This window comes from Canis lupus, chromosome 10 (assembly GCF_003254725.2).
Source record: "Canis lupus dingo isolate Sandy chromosome 10, ASM325472v2, whole genome shotgun sequence".
NCBI classification, from domain to species: domain Eukaryota; kingdom Metazoa; phylum Chordata; class Mammalia; order Carnivora; family Canidae; genus Canis; species Canis lupus.
This window is the reverse complement of record NC_064252.1, coordinates 741,990-755,152: the sequence shown is the minus strand read 5'-3', so window position 1 is coordinate 755,152 and position 13,163 is coordinate 741,990. Positions and strand designations below refer to the sequence as shown.

The following is a 13,163-nucleotide window of genomic DNA, read 5'->3' as shown; positions in this document are numbered from 1 at the left end:
AAACTGAAAAAAACAAATATAAAGAGAAGTTCTGTTATTCTCTACCTGTATTCCACTGGACCATCTCTTGCCGTCCTGTGTGAGAACCCCACTTTGGAGACCATTGCTTTGCAATGATAGAGAGTTGTATAGCTGCAAAGGTGGACTGCGATCTGTATTCCATAGACGAGCTCCGATGTCAAGGAGTGTATTTCAGGGGTTGCGGTGGGGGCTACTGAGAGAGAGGAGTGCTGGCCTCAACCCCCTTCATCAATCACGGCGGCTCTCTTCCATATTCGTGTTTTCTCCTGAGCTGTTGTGTACGGATTCGGTTAAGAGAAGCCCCCTTGCTTTCAAAAATGTTGGCGATCCAACCAGTCCTCTCCAGAGTGATTTGGTCAGACTCTGTCTCAATCCATTAAGAGTTCACAGACACACAGATGGAGATAAGAGGGGCCTGTTAGAGACAGGAATGCTTGATGAGTGTCCGTAGAGTGGAAGATGCTTCTGTATAGGAAGAGTTAAGTGACCGTTTGGCAGGGGAAGGAGGGAAAGTGGCAGTTGAGTTTCAAGCCCCAGAATGACTGTGCCTGGAGGGAGTTACCGAACCCTTTTTGTGATCAGAGATCTCTTAGAATTGTTAAAGGTGGAGAGTTAAAGAGTTGATTCGGGCAGACCCTGTCTGATAAAATGACTCTCTCTCCTGGCAGTCAACACTAAGAAGGATTCAGAGTCTGCCCCGGTCAAAGGAGGCACCATGACTGACCTGGGTAAGGAGAGGAGGCTCTGCGGCCCGCTTCCCCTAGCCTGCCACGGCTTTTCAGAGGGCAGGACTCTTGCTGCTGCTCTGGAGGCTCCACTCCTGATTTGCTCACTCTCTCTTTCAGATGAACAGGAGGATGAAAGCATGGAGACCACGGGCAAGGTGGAGCCAGTTTAGAGAGGCCCTCTCTACCTCTCTATGGGATTCGGATTTGCGCTTCTAAAGTTCCTTCTACCCAGAACTTTCTACTGCCTAGGGTTTTCCCACCTTAGTCTAGTTTTAGCTGTTGTTCAGAACTCAAAACTCTGACCCTTTCTAGGTCTTGGGGCCCTTAACAGTCCATTCCCATGGCATCATTAGTTCCCACTTTCCCGGGGTGTGGGAGAAGCAGAGGGTTGCCAGGGGCAAAATGGGAATGCTGAGTGTCCAGCGGCCTCCATACTTTTAGGATGAGGATGAAAACAGTATGGGGAATAAGGGGGAGCAGACGAAGAATCCGGACCTGCACGAGGACAACGTGACTGAGCAGACCCACCACATCATCATTCCCAGCTACGCTGCCTGGTTTGACTATAATAGGTACTCTTGCTCTGACTTCTCACTGCATCCCTATTTCTCTGCCTCCTGAGGCCAACATGTTGTTCCCCTTCTGTCTCCAAATAAATTATTTCTTCATCAACCAGGTAGACTGGGATACGCTTCAGTGTTGGCGGAGCTTCTGGTCTCCTTGAGTCTTACCGCCCTGTGGGGGGTTCTCCCCAGGGAAGGGAGAACTGCCGTGTCCTCCCTCCCTTCTAGGCTTTTCCCTCTCTTTGAGGCTCCCGTCTCTGCTCGGGCGCCTTCTGAATCTACTCTGTCTTCTCTTGCAGTGTTCATGCCATTGAGCGGAGGGCTCTCCCCGAGTTCTTTAACGGCAAGAACAAGTCCAAGACCCCGGAAATGTAAGGAGATCTCAGCTCTTGACTCTTTCTCCCTCCCGTCCCTGATCACCCTTCCTGACCCAGCAGGATTCAGTTTAGCAAATATTTCTTGAGCTCTCCGATGAGCTAGGCATTGTGCTACTCTCACAAAGATGTGATCTCTCCCACGGGCAGCCCCAGCCCAGCACTGTGGCCACAGTAGAATGCTCTCTTGGATTTGCCTGGGGGCAGGATTAAGCATGGTCTTCTGTCCAAAATGGGTACCTGCTCTGATGCCTCCATCTGCTATTGATGCCTCAATAGAGGACAGAGCCTGCCAATCCATAAATAAATGAGGTATCTAGAATGCAGATGTCCCTAGCATAAATAATAGCTTTGACTAAAATGTAAATGGCCATGCTAGTCCCAGAGAGTAGATTTTAGTAGAAAAACAGGAGAAGTCATGAAGATGCAAGACTTGGAGTGAAGGGATGGAGAAGGCTTCCTGGAGAGAAGTGTTCTGTTTCTCTGTTTCTAAGAAGTGTGGGCTTAGGGTTTAGAAGTCTTTGTCATCTTCAAAATGTTGCCTCAAGCCAAACCTGTTTGGCTTTGGATGAGTCTTGGCAATCTTCTATGGTTAGGGATGCTCCAGGATAAATATCAGAATGAAAAGAGTGAGAAAGAGTTGATGCCCCTGAGAACTGAACAAGCTTGCTTCCCAGCTGTTCCTCAGCTTCCCCCTCTCTGGGGCCATCTTGCCATCCCACCATGCTTCTTTCTCTGTAGCCTGGTAGGGTTCTCTCCTCTTCCCCGGGGAAAGCAGTATGTATGAAGAAGCCTCACTCTCTCCAGAGGAAAAGGGAATAATGAACTGGTGACAGGAATTCAACATGGTCTGTAGGCAGGGTTGGATCTGGAACTGTTCTATACTTCGTTCTCTTGACGTAAGATAGTAAATAGTGATAATTGCCTGCGTTGACTGAAAGTTTACTATCTCCTGGACACCATACCAAGTATCTTACAGGCATTGACTAATCTTCACATCAGCTTTAGAGGTACATCCTCTTATCCTCTCCAGTTTACTGATTAGGAAACTGAGATACAGAGAGGTTAAGCCACTTGATTAAGGTCACCCAGCCAGTGAATAGAAAAACCAGGATCTGAATTTTTTTTTTTTTTTTATTCATGAGAGACAGAGAGAGAGAGGCAGAGACACAGGCAGAGGGAGAAGCAGACTCCATGCAGGGAGCCCGACATGGGACTCTATCCCAGGTCTCGAGGATCATGCCCTGGGCTGAAGGAGGGCCTAAACCACTAAGCCATCCAGGCTGCCCAGGATCTGACTTCTTTAGACTGGTTCATGTCCTCAAACTTTATGCTATACCACACAATAGCCACCATTTGCTGAGCTCCTAAAGTGTGCCTGGCACTGTACTAGACTAGATCTTTCTAGTCCTCAGCAGACACTCCATGGTACAGATTAGGAGACTGAGGTTCAAAAAATGTAAGTAACTTGCTCAAGGCCACCATGGTAGAACTGGGATTTGAACTTAGATCTTTTCCACCTTCAAAACCTATATTGTAGGGGGGCCTGGGTGGCTCAGTTAAGCACCCGACTTTTAATTTCAGCTCAGGTCATGATCACAGGGTTGTGAGATCGAGCCTGGCATCAGCCTCTGCAGTGGGCATGGAGCTTACTTAAGATTCTCTCTCTCCCTTGGGGACCTGGGTGGCTCAATCGGTTGAGCATCCGACTTGTGATTTCAGCTCACGTCATGATTTCATGGGTCGTGGGATCAACCCCCAGTTTGAGCTCCATGCTCAGTGGGGAATTGGCTTGAGATTCTCTCCCTCTGCCCCTCACACCACTCACATGTGCTCGCTCTCTCAAATAAATAGATCTTTAAAAAAAAAAAAAAAGATTCTAAAAAAAGACAAAAAAGATTCTTGGGGCACGTGGGTGGCTGTTGGTTAAGTGGCTGCCTTCGGCTCAGGTAATGATCCCAGGGACCTGGCATTGAGCCCTGCATTGCACTCCCTGCTCAGCAAGGTCCTGCTTCTCCTTCTCCTTCTCCTTCTACCTCTCTCCCTGCTTGTGCTTTCTTGCTCTCTCTCTAATAAATAAATAAAATCTTTAAAAAAAAAAAAAAAAGGGACATCTGGGTAGCTTAGTGGCTGAGTGTCTGCCTTTGGCTCAGGGCATGATCCCAGGATCCGGGATCGGGTCCGGCATCAGGCTTCCTGCATGGAGCCTACTTCTGCCTCTGCCTGTGTCTCTGCCTCTCTCTGTGTGTCTCTCATGAAGACACATTTTTTTTTTAAGATTTTATTTATTTACTCATGAGAGAGAGAAAGAGAGAAACAAAGACAGGCTGAGGGAGAAGCAGGCTCCACGCAGGGAGCCTAACGTGGGACTCAATCTCCAGGATCAGGCTCCCAGCCGAAGGCGGCGCTAAACCGCTGAGCCACCAGGGCTGCTCTCTTAAAAAAAAATCTTAAAAAGATTCTTCTCCTGCCCTTTGCCCGTGCACACTCTCTCTCCAATAAAAACATAAATAAATAAATATAAATATATATGTGTATATATTTTTTTCTTTTTTAATGAGCTCTACATCCAGTGTGGGACTTACTTAAAAAACAAAAAAACATTCCTTATAGCACATCGTGCTGACTAGTTGGATGCAGGGATAAAGACATCCCCTTAACACTGGCTTTTGGAAATAAGGGCACCTTTTCTTGCGTTTTGGCTGCTTGTTCAAAAGTTGGATGAAACTTACCCAAGTATAGCCAGGGAGACAATTAATTTAACTAAGAAGACCCCATCAAGGAAAACAGGGCAATGTTTGAACCCCTTGCATCTATCTAGCACATGTAGACCCGCAGTGTTTTCTGAGGCAGACGATCCACTCTGTTCTCTTCACAGAGTGGTTCACACAGGAGGAACCATCACCTCTTCTATCACTTTTCCTACCCTTCAGTCCTCAGCCGACTTATTTTCCTTCCTCTCACCTCTCTGTCTCTCCCCCCAAGCTACCTGGCTTATAGAAACTTCATGATTGACACTTACCGGCTGAACCCCCAAGAGTATCTCACCTCCACTGCCTGCCGTAGGAACCTGGCTGGTGATGTCTGTGCCATCATGAGGTGGGTCTGCAGCTGAGGGGACGGGGGTACGTAAGAATGCCTGCCACGGATGTCTCTTGGCGTAAGGGGAGCTTCCAGCAAAGAGCATAGGGGAACAAGTAGGGAAAAAAAACACCTCTAGAGAAAGGCACGGTTCACACTCAGGGCATGTGTGACTTGCGAGAATGGTAGTGGCCTTCTCTGGTGTGTGGAAGAAAGAAGGAGTGTGTCTGTAGTTGAAAAATCCCGGTTCAATTTTCCTGGCTCTCCAGGAAGAGATGTTTACTAGATGGGTGGATATGGAGAGAGGTCTTGACTGGAAATGGAGGCCTGGGTGTCACTGGCACTTAGCGAGTGAGAGGAGGTGGGATTTGCCAGGGAGTAGAATGAGCAGAGAAGAGAGCTGGGGAAAGAGCTTTACACCCCACCTCTGCCCCTCTCTGGCTGCCCTGTGTGACGCTGTCTCCCCTCTTTCCTGCCAGGGTCCATGCTTTCCTAGAGCAGTGGGGTCTCATTAACTACCAGGTGGATGCCGAGAGTCGACCGACCCCGATGGGGCCTCCGCCCACCTCTCATTTCCATGTCTTGGCAGACACACCATCGGGGCTGGTGCCTCTGCAGCCCAAGACCCCGCAGGTAGGGTGAGGGGCTGTGGGGGCGGGGGCGGGGGTACTGGGAAAAACTGGGCTTCTTCGGACTTTTCTTTTTCTGGTTTTTTAGGGTAATGGTTCAGGAGTGTTTTGAGGCTTCTTCCTTTTCCATGGGATGCAAAGGGCCACAGGAATCAGCCCCGTGTGTTTAGCACCCTCTCTCAGCCTCTGTACCTAAGACTGCGAGGACTTGCTGAGAGAGAAGAGATGCTCCTGGTCCTCGAGTAGCAGACAGGCCAGCGTAGGGCATGGAGCAGTTAGGGAAAAATGGCTTAAAACTAAGTTGCATGAAATTTTTTAACTTTGTCGTGTTTCCAACTTTTTTTTTTCATTTTTGCCTCAAACTATTATCACTTCCATTTTTTTTTCCACTTCCATTCCATACATTACAAAGCTTAAGAGGAGACAGATTACGTGGCTTGCCCAGGGTCACAGAGTACCAAATCTAGGATTAGAACCTAATTGTCCAGCTCCTAAAGGAACTTACAAAGTTTTACATGAATACCAATGGGGATCATGCCAGCTATAGATCTAACTGATCATTAAGGGAACATGGAACCGTGGCATGAGTGCCCCCAGAGCTTGCAGGCCGCCCAGCATTTGGTCTTGAGGCCTCCAGGGCCTCGGCCTGGTCATTTTCTGCCCAGCCTCCATGACGCCAAGCTCTGTCCCCCAGGGCCGCCAGGTTGATGCTGATACCAAGGCTGGGCGAAAGGGCAAAGAGCTGGATGACCTGGTGCCAGAGACGGCTAAGGGCAAGCCAGAGCTGGTAGGTGGGGTGTAGACCCCGCTGGGCTTCTTATTTGCCCCTTTATTGGGGGGCCCCTGCCCGGGAAGAAGAGACGTGAGAGCAGAGGAGCTACAGCAGTGAGGGAGGAAGCCCCACCCAGCGGTGTCCCTGGCTTTGGGAAAGAAGCTCCTTCTGTCTGTTTTCTCTCTCTGTCGGCCTCTGGCGCACGTGGTCACCCGGACTCACCTCTTTCTTTCCCCTCCACAAATAGCAGACCTCTGCTTCCCAGCAAATGCTCAACTTCCCTGACAAAGGCAAAGAGAAGCCAGCAGACATGCAGAACTTCGGGCTGCGCACAGACATGTACACAAGGAAGAACGTCCCCTCCAAGGTACGGAGGGGGAGGTGCGGGCTGACTTCAGCGCTGGAGTGTCCTTGTCCCACAGGAGCCAGGGCTCCTGCCTCTGACCCGCCCGTTTCTCCTGCAGAGCAAAGCTGCAGCCAGTGCCACTAGAGAGTGGACGGAGCAAGAGACCCTGCTACTCCTGGAGGTAATTGGGGCAAGGGAAAGAGGGTTTTCCATGACAACAGAAGTGGCCAGGGTGCCAGCCGCGCTCATGAGTGGGGAGAGCGTGATCTCATCCCCAGTCTTTCTCTTCCCTGATGCCGGCCGCACCTGCCCCGGGGAACAGCTCCCGGCCAGGCATTTGGGCCATTTCATTAACTCCATATCCTTTCGTAGTGCTACTTGGAGATTCCCCTGGGACCCAGCAGAATCCACAAATACCACAACCAGAGAGCTTTGAAGCCCGCTACCCTTAGTAGGATGGGGGGAGTTGACCTTCAAGGAAAGTGGCTAAGTAAGGAAGTTGTGTCTCCACCACTACCACCAGGCACTGGAAATGTACAAAGATGACTGGAACAAAGTGTCAGAACACGTGGGAAGCCGCACGCAGGATGAGTGCATCTTGCATTTTCTTCGTCTTCCCATTGAAGACCCGTACCTGGAGGACTCGGAGGCCTCCCTGGGCCCCCTGGCCTACCAGCCTATCCCCTTCAGTCAGTCAGGCAACCCTGTTATGAGCACTGTTGCCTTCCTGGCCTCTGTCGTCGATCCTCGAGTCGCCTCTGCTGCTGCGAAGTCGGCCCTAGGTAATGTGAAGGGGTCCCAGCCTCTGTAGTTTTGGTTTGAAAGGCCCTCGAGTGTGGCTGCCCCACTGGCACTGTCTGCTGCTGGTGTCAGCGCAGGCACCTGTCTAGCTCCACGCCGGTCTAGATGAAGAGACGGGCTTCTGAGACAGCTTCCACAGGGACAGCCAGACCTGCCCGCCCGCCCCTGCCCCCAGCCTTGTCCTCTCTGCACCTTGCAGAAGAGTTCTCCAAGATGAAGGAAGAAGTACCCACAGCCTTGGTAGAGGCCCATGTTCGGAAAGTGGAAGAAGCCGCCAAAGTGACGGGCAAGGCCGACCCAGCCTTCGGTCTGGAGAGCAGTGGGATCGCGGGGACCACCTCCGATGAGCCCGAGCGGATCGGTGAGGCCTGGCAGGGTCCCGGATCTCTCTCCTTTTGCCAAGAGCCCGAGCCATCCCGGGGCCCTCCCTGCCTTGGGTCATCCTCAGAGCACGAGATGAATGGGGAGAATCGGCAGGGCTTGTATTTCCCTCGGGACCCCGCCTTTGGGACCGTGGCTCTCTGCTAAGATCTTGGCTAGGAGAGCAGGCTTTTGGAAAAGTTTTACAGAGACGGACTCTGTAGCAGACATTTCCCATTTTCTCTTCCCCCGGGCCCAGAGGAGAGCGGGACTGATGAGGCACGGGCGGAGGGCCAGGCCACAGAGGAGAAGAAGGAGCCCAAGGTATAGGGAATGAGCGGGAATGGGCTGGGCTGTGAGGCTGGGGCATGGGGCGCGGGGAGGGGAGGCCGAGTGCCTCCCCAGTAGGAGGTGGGAGTTCACCTCCCAGTCTGGCCCTGTGTGTACCAGCTACCCTGACACCGGCTACTTTTCTTTCACCGGGATGTCAGGAACCCCGAGAAGGAGGTGGGGCTACTGAAGAAGAAACAAAGGAGAAGACCAGCGAGGTCCCCAAGAAGGATGAAGAGAGAGGGAAACAAGGCGACAGTGAGAAGGAGTCAGAGAAGAGTGATGGGGACCCCATAGGTGAGCCTCCGCACCTGGTGCTTGGTGTCCAGGGAAGAGAAGTGGGCTGCCGGCCTAACCCCACCTTCTTCCTGGCCCAGTTGACCCCGACAAGGAGAAGGAACCAAAGGAAGGGCAGGAGGAAGTGCTGAAGGACATGGTGGAGTCAGAGGGGGAGAGGAAGACGAAGGTGGAGCGGGACATCGGCGAGGGCAACCTCTCTACTGCCGCCGCCGCCGCCCTGGCCGCCGCCGCAGTGAAGGCCAAGGTGAGGTCCAGGGGCCCAGAAGACCCCCAGGGAAGGCACTGCCTCTTCTCTGATCTCACTTCTCCTGCGGGAAATTTTTCTGTGCTCCTCATTTCCATAACGCTGGCCCATTTCCTTCTCATTTTGATCCCAAGAGGGAGAGTTGGTTGTCTCTTCTCGAAGCTTTTTAAAGCATGCATTTATTTGTTTGTTTGTTTATTTATTTGTTTGTTTATGATAGTCACATGGAGAGAGAGAGAGAGGCAGAGACACAGGCAGAGGGAGAAGCAGGCTCCATGCACCGGGAGCCCGACGTGGGATTCGATCCCGGGTCTCCAGGATCGCGCCCTGGGCTGAAGGCAGGCACCAAACCGCTGAGCCACCCAGGGATCCCCTTTTTAAAGCTTTTTACCATTAGGCCTGTGTCTATCCTCTAATTATTTGACCTTATCTTTTGCCACTCTCTCTTTTTTCATGTTCTTTTAAGAATAAGAAGTCTTTGCTACTCTGTGGGTTGTGACCACAGCAAGTTCGTTCTTTCTTTTTTTTTTCTTTTTTTAAAGATTTTTATTTATTTATTCACAAGAGACACAGAGAGGCAGAGACACAGGCAGAGGGAGAAGTAGGCTCCCCACGGTGAGCCTGATGTGGGACTCAGTCCTGGGTCCCAGGATCACGCCCTGGGCCAAAGGCAGGTGCTCAGCCACTGAACTACCCGGGCGCCCCCAGCAAGTTCTTTTTTTTTTTTAAGATTTATTTATTTATTTATTTATTTTATTTATGATAGACAGAGAGAAAGTCAGAGACACAGGAGGAGGGAGAAGCAGGCTCCATGCCAGGAGCCTGACGTGGGACTCGATTCCAGGACTCCAGGATCGCTCCCTGGGCCAAAGGCAGGCGCTAAACCGCTGAGCCACCCAGGGATCCCCCCAGCAAGTTCTTTCTTAAAACCTGTCAGCCTCACCCTACAGCTCTCTCCCGGACTTGTCTCCCCTGGGGCCCTCCGGCTCATCTGCCGCCCTCCCCGCCTTCCCTAGCACCTGGCCGCTGTGGAGGAGAGGAAGATCAAATCGCTGGTGGCCCTGCTGGTGGAGACCCAGATGAAAAAGTTGGAGATCAAACTCCGGCACTTTGAAGAGTTGGAGACGATCATGGACCGGGAGCGAGAGGCAGTGAGTAGCAATCCCTGGGGGCCAGTGCAGCCCAGGACCACAGCCTGACACTGGGCCAGGCCTTGGTTGAGGACGGGCGTAAACAGCAGTGGAGAAAGCCTGAGAGTGGCAGAGCTTCGTGGCGGAGGGGCAGGAGGATCCAGCCCTGGGCAGTTAAGGACAAGTGGCTCACAGGGGAAGCCTGGAGCCCGAGGTCCCACACGATGTTGGCATCATGGGGCAGAGATTCTAGTTGGTTTTTTGATTGCCTCAGGTCCAGGTCCTTGAGCAGTGTTTGGCCCATCGTAGACTCTTGGTAAATAAGTATTCGTCGAGTGATCGAGCAGGTTTAAGGGATGATGAGAGGGAAGGGGCTCCAGATCCAGGAGGTGAACAGGAAAGGGTATAGAATGGACATGGTATTGAACCATTTTGGCTTTGAGATGATACAAAAAGAAATGTAAGACAGGGATCCTAGCAGAACCTACCGCTTAACCGGAGACCCCGATATCCAGTATGGAGGCGTCAAGAACAGTGAATGCTTAAAGTAGCTGACAAATTCAGATTAAAAGTCCTGAGAGATAATGAAATAAAGGCAAAGCTCGGAGGCCACAGAGTTGATCTGGGATGGCTTCCTACGCTTGGTAAGCATTTTGCCAATTTTGAGGAAAGAAGAGACCATGAGCTGACCTTAGGAACGGGAAGCATTTTCCCAGTGAAAATCATGACCGATTTCGAGCTTTGGAGCTGAAATGAGTCAGGGCTCCCACTAGATGAACTCCACCGCAGTGAGAAGCCACACGGGCAGCCGGACACCGCGGTGGGGATTCTGGAGCGGAGAGGGCAGGGCAGGGCCCCTGGGAAGGCCAAGCCCAAGATCTTCCCCCTTGGGAAGGCCGAGCCCAAGGTCCCCCTTGCTGCAGGGAACTGCCAGAATGAGAGGTAGGGTTTGTCGGGACGGAGAAGGCGGTGGGGCGTTTGCCTTCGTGGGCTTCTGCACGTGGGTAACGGTCCCCACTTGGCACCGGCAGCTGGAGTATCAGAGGCAGCAGCTCCTGGCAGATAGACAAGCCTTCCACATGGAGCAGCTGAAGTATGCCGAGATGAGGGCCCGGCAGCAGCACTTCCAGCAAATGCACCAACAGCAGCAGCAGCCACCGCCAGCTCTGCCCCCGGGCTCCCAGCCTGTCCCACCCACCGGCACTGCTGGGCCGCCCACGGTTCACAGCCTGGCCATGGCTCCGGCCTCCGTGGCCCCCGCTCCTGCTGGCAGTGGGGCCCCCCCCGGAAGCTTGGGCCCCTCTGAACAGATTGGGCAGGCAGGGTCAGCCGTGGGGCCACAGCAGCAGCAACCAGCTGGAGCCCCCCAGCCTGGGGCAGTCCCACCAGGGGTTCCCCCCCCTGGACCCCATGGTAAGTGACGGCTTCTGGAACTCCTGCTGACCAGGGGGCCCCCGGTGAATGTTTGGATTCCCTCTTGAAAGGGATATGTGACAGGACGAGATTTCTACAGATGGGCTCTCCTCCCTTCTACCCCTGAACCAACAGGGCTCCCTCCCCACATCCAAATCTTTGAGTCTCATCCAAGGCTTTACTGCTTACTCTCTTGTCAGGGAAGGTGGTGCTGAGGAGTGGCTAGGTGATCCTTGCTAGCACAATGAGTCGGTAAGGGAGATCTTACGCCTCTAACCCTCTTGACCTCTTCTCTTTGCTCCCAGGCCCCTCACCGTTCCCCAACCAACAAACTCCTCCCGCAATGATGCCAGGGGCAGTGCCAGGCAGCGGGCACCCAGGCGTGGCGGGTAATGCTCCTTTGGGTTTGCCTTTTGGCATGCCGCCTCCTCCTCCTCCTGCTCCATCCATCATCCCATTTGGTAGTCTAGCCGACTCCATCAGTATTAACCTGCCCCCTCCTCCTAACCTGCATGGGCATCACCACCATCTCCCGTTTGCCCCGGGCACTCTCCCCCCACCTAACCTGCCTGTGTCCATGGCGAACCCTCTACATCCTAACCTGCCGGCGACCACCACCATGCCATCTTCCTTGCCTCTCGGGCCGGGGCTCGGATCCGCCGCAGCCCAGAGCCCTGCCATTGTGGCAGCTGTTCAGGGCAACCTCCTGCCCAGTGCCAGCCCACTGCCAGGTGAGAAGGGTCCTGGAGGGGAAGAGGGTGAGGGAGAGGGGTCCACATGGAGGGATGGGGGTCAGCTAGGGGAAGGGCTTAGGTCATAGAACTTCCACAATCCTTTTTGAACGCTCTGGTAAATTAGAACACAGGGGGAAGGGCCTCTCTGGCTGTCCTCCACCATTCCCCACCCTGGCAGCTGCCACCTCTGGGATGACGTTGGGGCCTTTCACTGGTGGGTCACGGAGGAGTCCTAAGGCACAGCGTCTCAGTTGTAAACTTGAAAAACAGCTACCTGTCTGCATGATGATTGGCATCCCCTTTGCTTGTTCCTATCACGTTCAAATGCCCCATTTAGAGAGTTCCCTTGGGGGCAGGAGGATTGTGGGTATTTCCGTCTGCCCAGTGTGAGGTGGGAGAGGGTTTTGGGGAAAGGCTCCCTCGGTCACCTACCCACCCATTGCATGCCATGCCCAGTTCTGTTCGTCTGTGGTGGCCTGGGTCTGGATCCCTCTCCTGCTCACCCTAGCTGATTCATCTTCCTTTTCTCCACAGACCCAGGTACCCCTCTGCCTCCAGACCCCACGGCCCCGAGCCCAGGCACAGTCACCCCTGTGCCACCTCCACAGTGAGGAGCCAGCCAGACATCTCTCTCCCTCACCCCCTATGGAGATCAAGGTTCCAGGAACAGCCCTCTCCCCACCACTGGGACCCTTCCCCAGCCTGGAGAGTTCATCACTACGTAAGGAAAGCTCTTCCTGCCCCTCCAAAGCCCCCATCATGCCTGTCAGAGGCATGCATTTTTATATCGGATTATTCACGGACTTCTGTTTAAAAGATGTTTCTAATGTCTGGGAGAGAGGATAGGATTGGGGATGCTGCCCTCAAAGGGCTGGGGAAAGGTGTTTATACAAGGTTCTAATTAACCACTTTTAAGGGTGCACCCCCTCAAAACTACTGCATTTTTTATGGATGAAAAAAAAAATGAAGCCCTTTAAAGAAGTAGAGAGATAAAAAAGCCACATTGGAGCTCCCTCCACCCACTAAAAAAAAAAAAAAAAAAAAAAAAAATTCCACCTTTTACATTTTTTGGAGGAGGGAGGTGACAGGAAAGGGGAACTAAGGTTCTGGGAGAGCTCTGGGGATAGAGTAGGGTGCAGAGTCTGTCTCCTCCAGCCCTTCATTAGTAACCGAATCCACTCCCCAACCCCATCAGCCACCCCATCTCCGGTTTGTTCCTACTAATCTCTCCTGTGCTTCCTCAGTGTTGCTGTTTTAGGTCACCCCAACTCAGCCAATGACCCCTTCCCCCCCCCAAATGTCAGTTTTGTGTTTTTAAAAGTCACCTGCGTAGTTGA

The 13,163-nt window shown here is 52.7% G+C and overlaps 1 protein-coding gene across 12 annotated transcripts in view; it reads left to right on the top strand.

Moving 5' to 3' along the window:
• The window catches only part of SMARCC2 (SWI/SNF related, matrix associated, actin dependent regulator of chromatin subfamily c member 2), a 22,008-nt gene extending 8,845 nt beyond the window's left edge, over positions 1 to 13,163 (top strand). For 3 of the 12 annotated variants that reach the window (XM_025476996.3, XM_025476998.3, XM_025477006.3), the window contains exons 12-29: positions 690 to 749; positions 867 to 904; positions 1,191 to 1,321; positions 1,612 to 1,683; positions 4,672 to 4,785; positions 5,247 to 5,400; positions 6,091 to 6,183; positions 6,416 to 6,535; positions 6,633 to 6,695; positions 7,038 to 7,296; positions 7,515 to 7,676; positions 7,935 to 7,999; positions 8,167 to 8,302; positions 8,383 to 8,549; positions 9,566 to 9,700; positions 10,711 to 11,092; positions 11,398 to 11,823; positions 12,361 to 13,163. In XM_025476996.3, coding sequence (XP_025332781.1) covers positions 690 to 749; positions 867 to 904; positions 1,191 to 1,321; positions 1,612 to 1,683; positions 4,672 to 4,785; positions 5,247 to 5,400; positions 6,091 to 6,183; positions 6,416 to 6,535; positions 6,633 to 6,695; positions 7,038 to 7,296; positions 7,515 to 7,676; positions 7,935 to 7,999; positions 8,167 to 8,302; positions 8,383 to 8,549; positions 9,566 to 9,700; positions 10,711 to 11,092; positions 11,398 to 11,823; positions 12,361 to 12,437 — 2,654 coding nt within the window. In that variant the 3' untranslated portion in view covers positions 12,438 to 13,163. The remainder of the gene's footprint in view (positions 1 to 689; positions 750 to 866; positions 905 to 1,190; positions 1,322 to 1,611; positions 1,684 to 4,671; positions 4,786 to 5,246; positions 5,401 to 6,090; positions 6,184 to 6,415; positions 6,536 to 6,632; positions 6,696 to 7,037; positions 7,297 to 7,514; positions 7,677 to 7,934; positions 8,000 to 8,166; positions 8,303 to 8,382; positions 8,550 to 9,565; positions 9,701 to 10,710; positions 11,093 to 11,397; positions 11,824 to 12,360) is intronic. The other 9 variants (XM_025477004.3, XM_025477003.3, XM_025476997.3 and 6 more) reach the window with 9 other exon arrangements.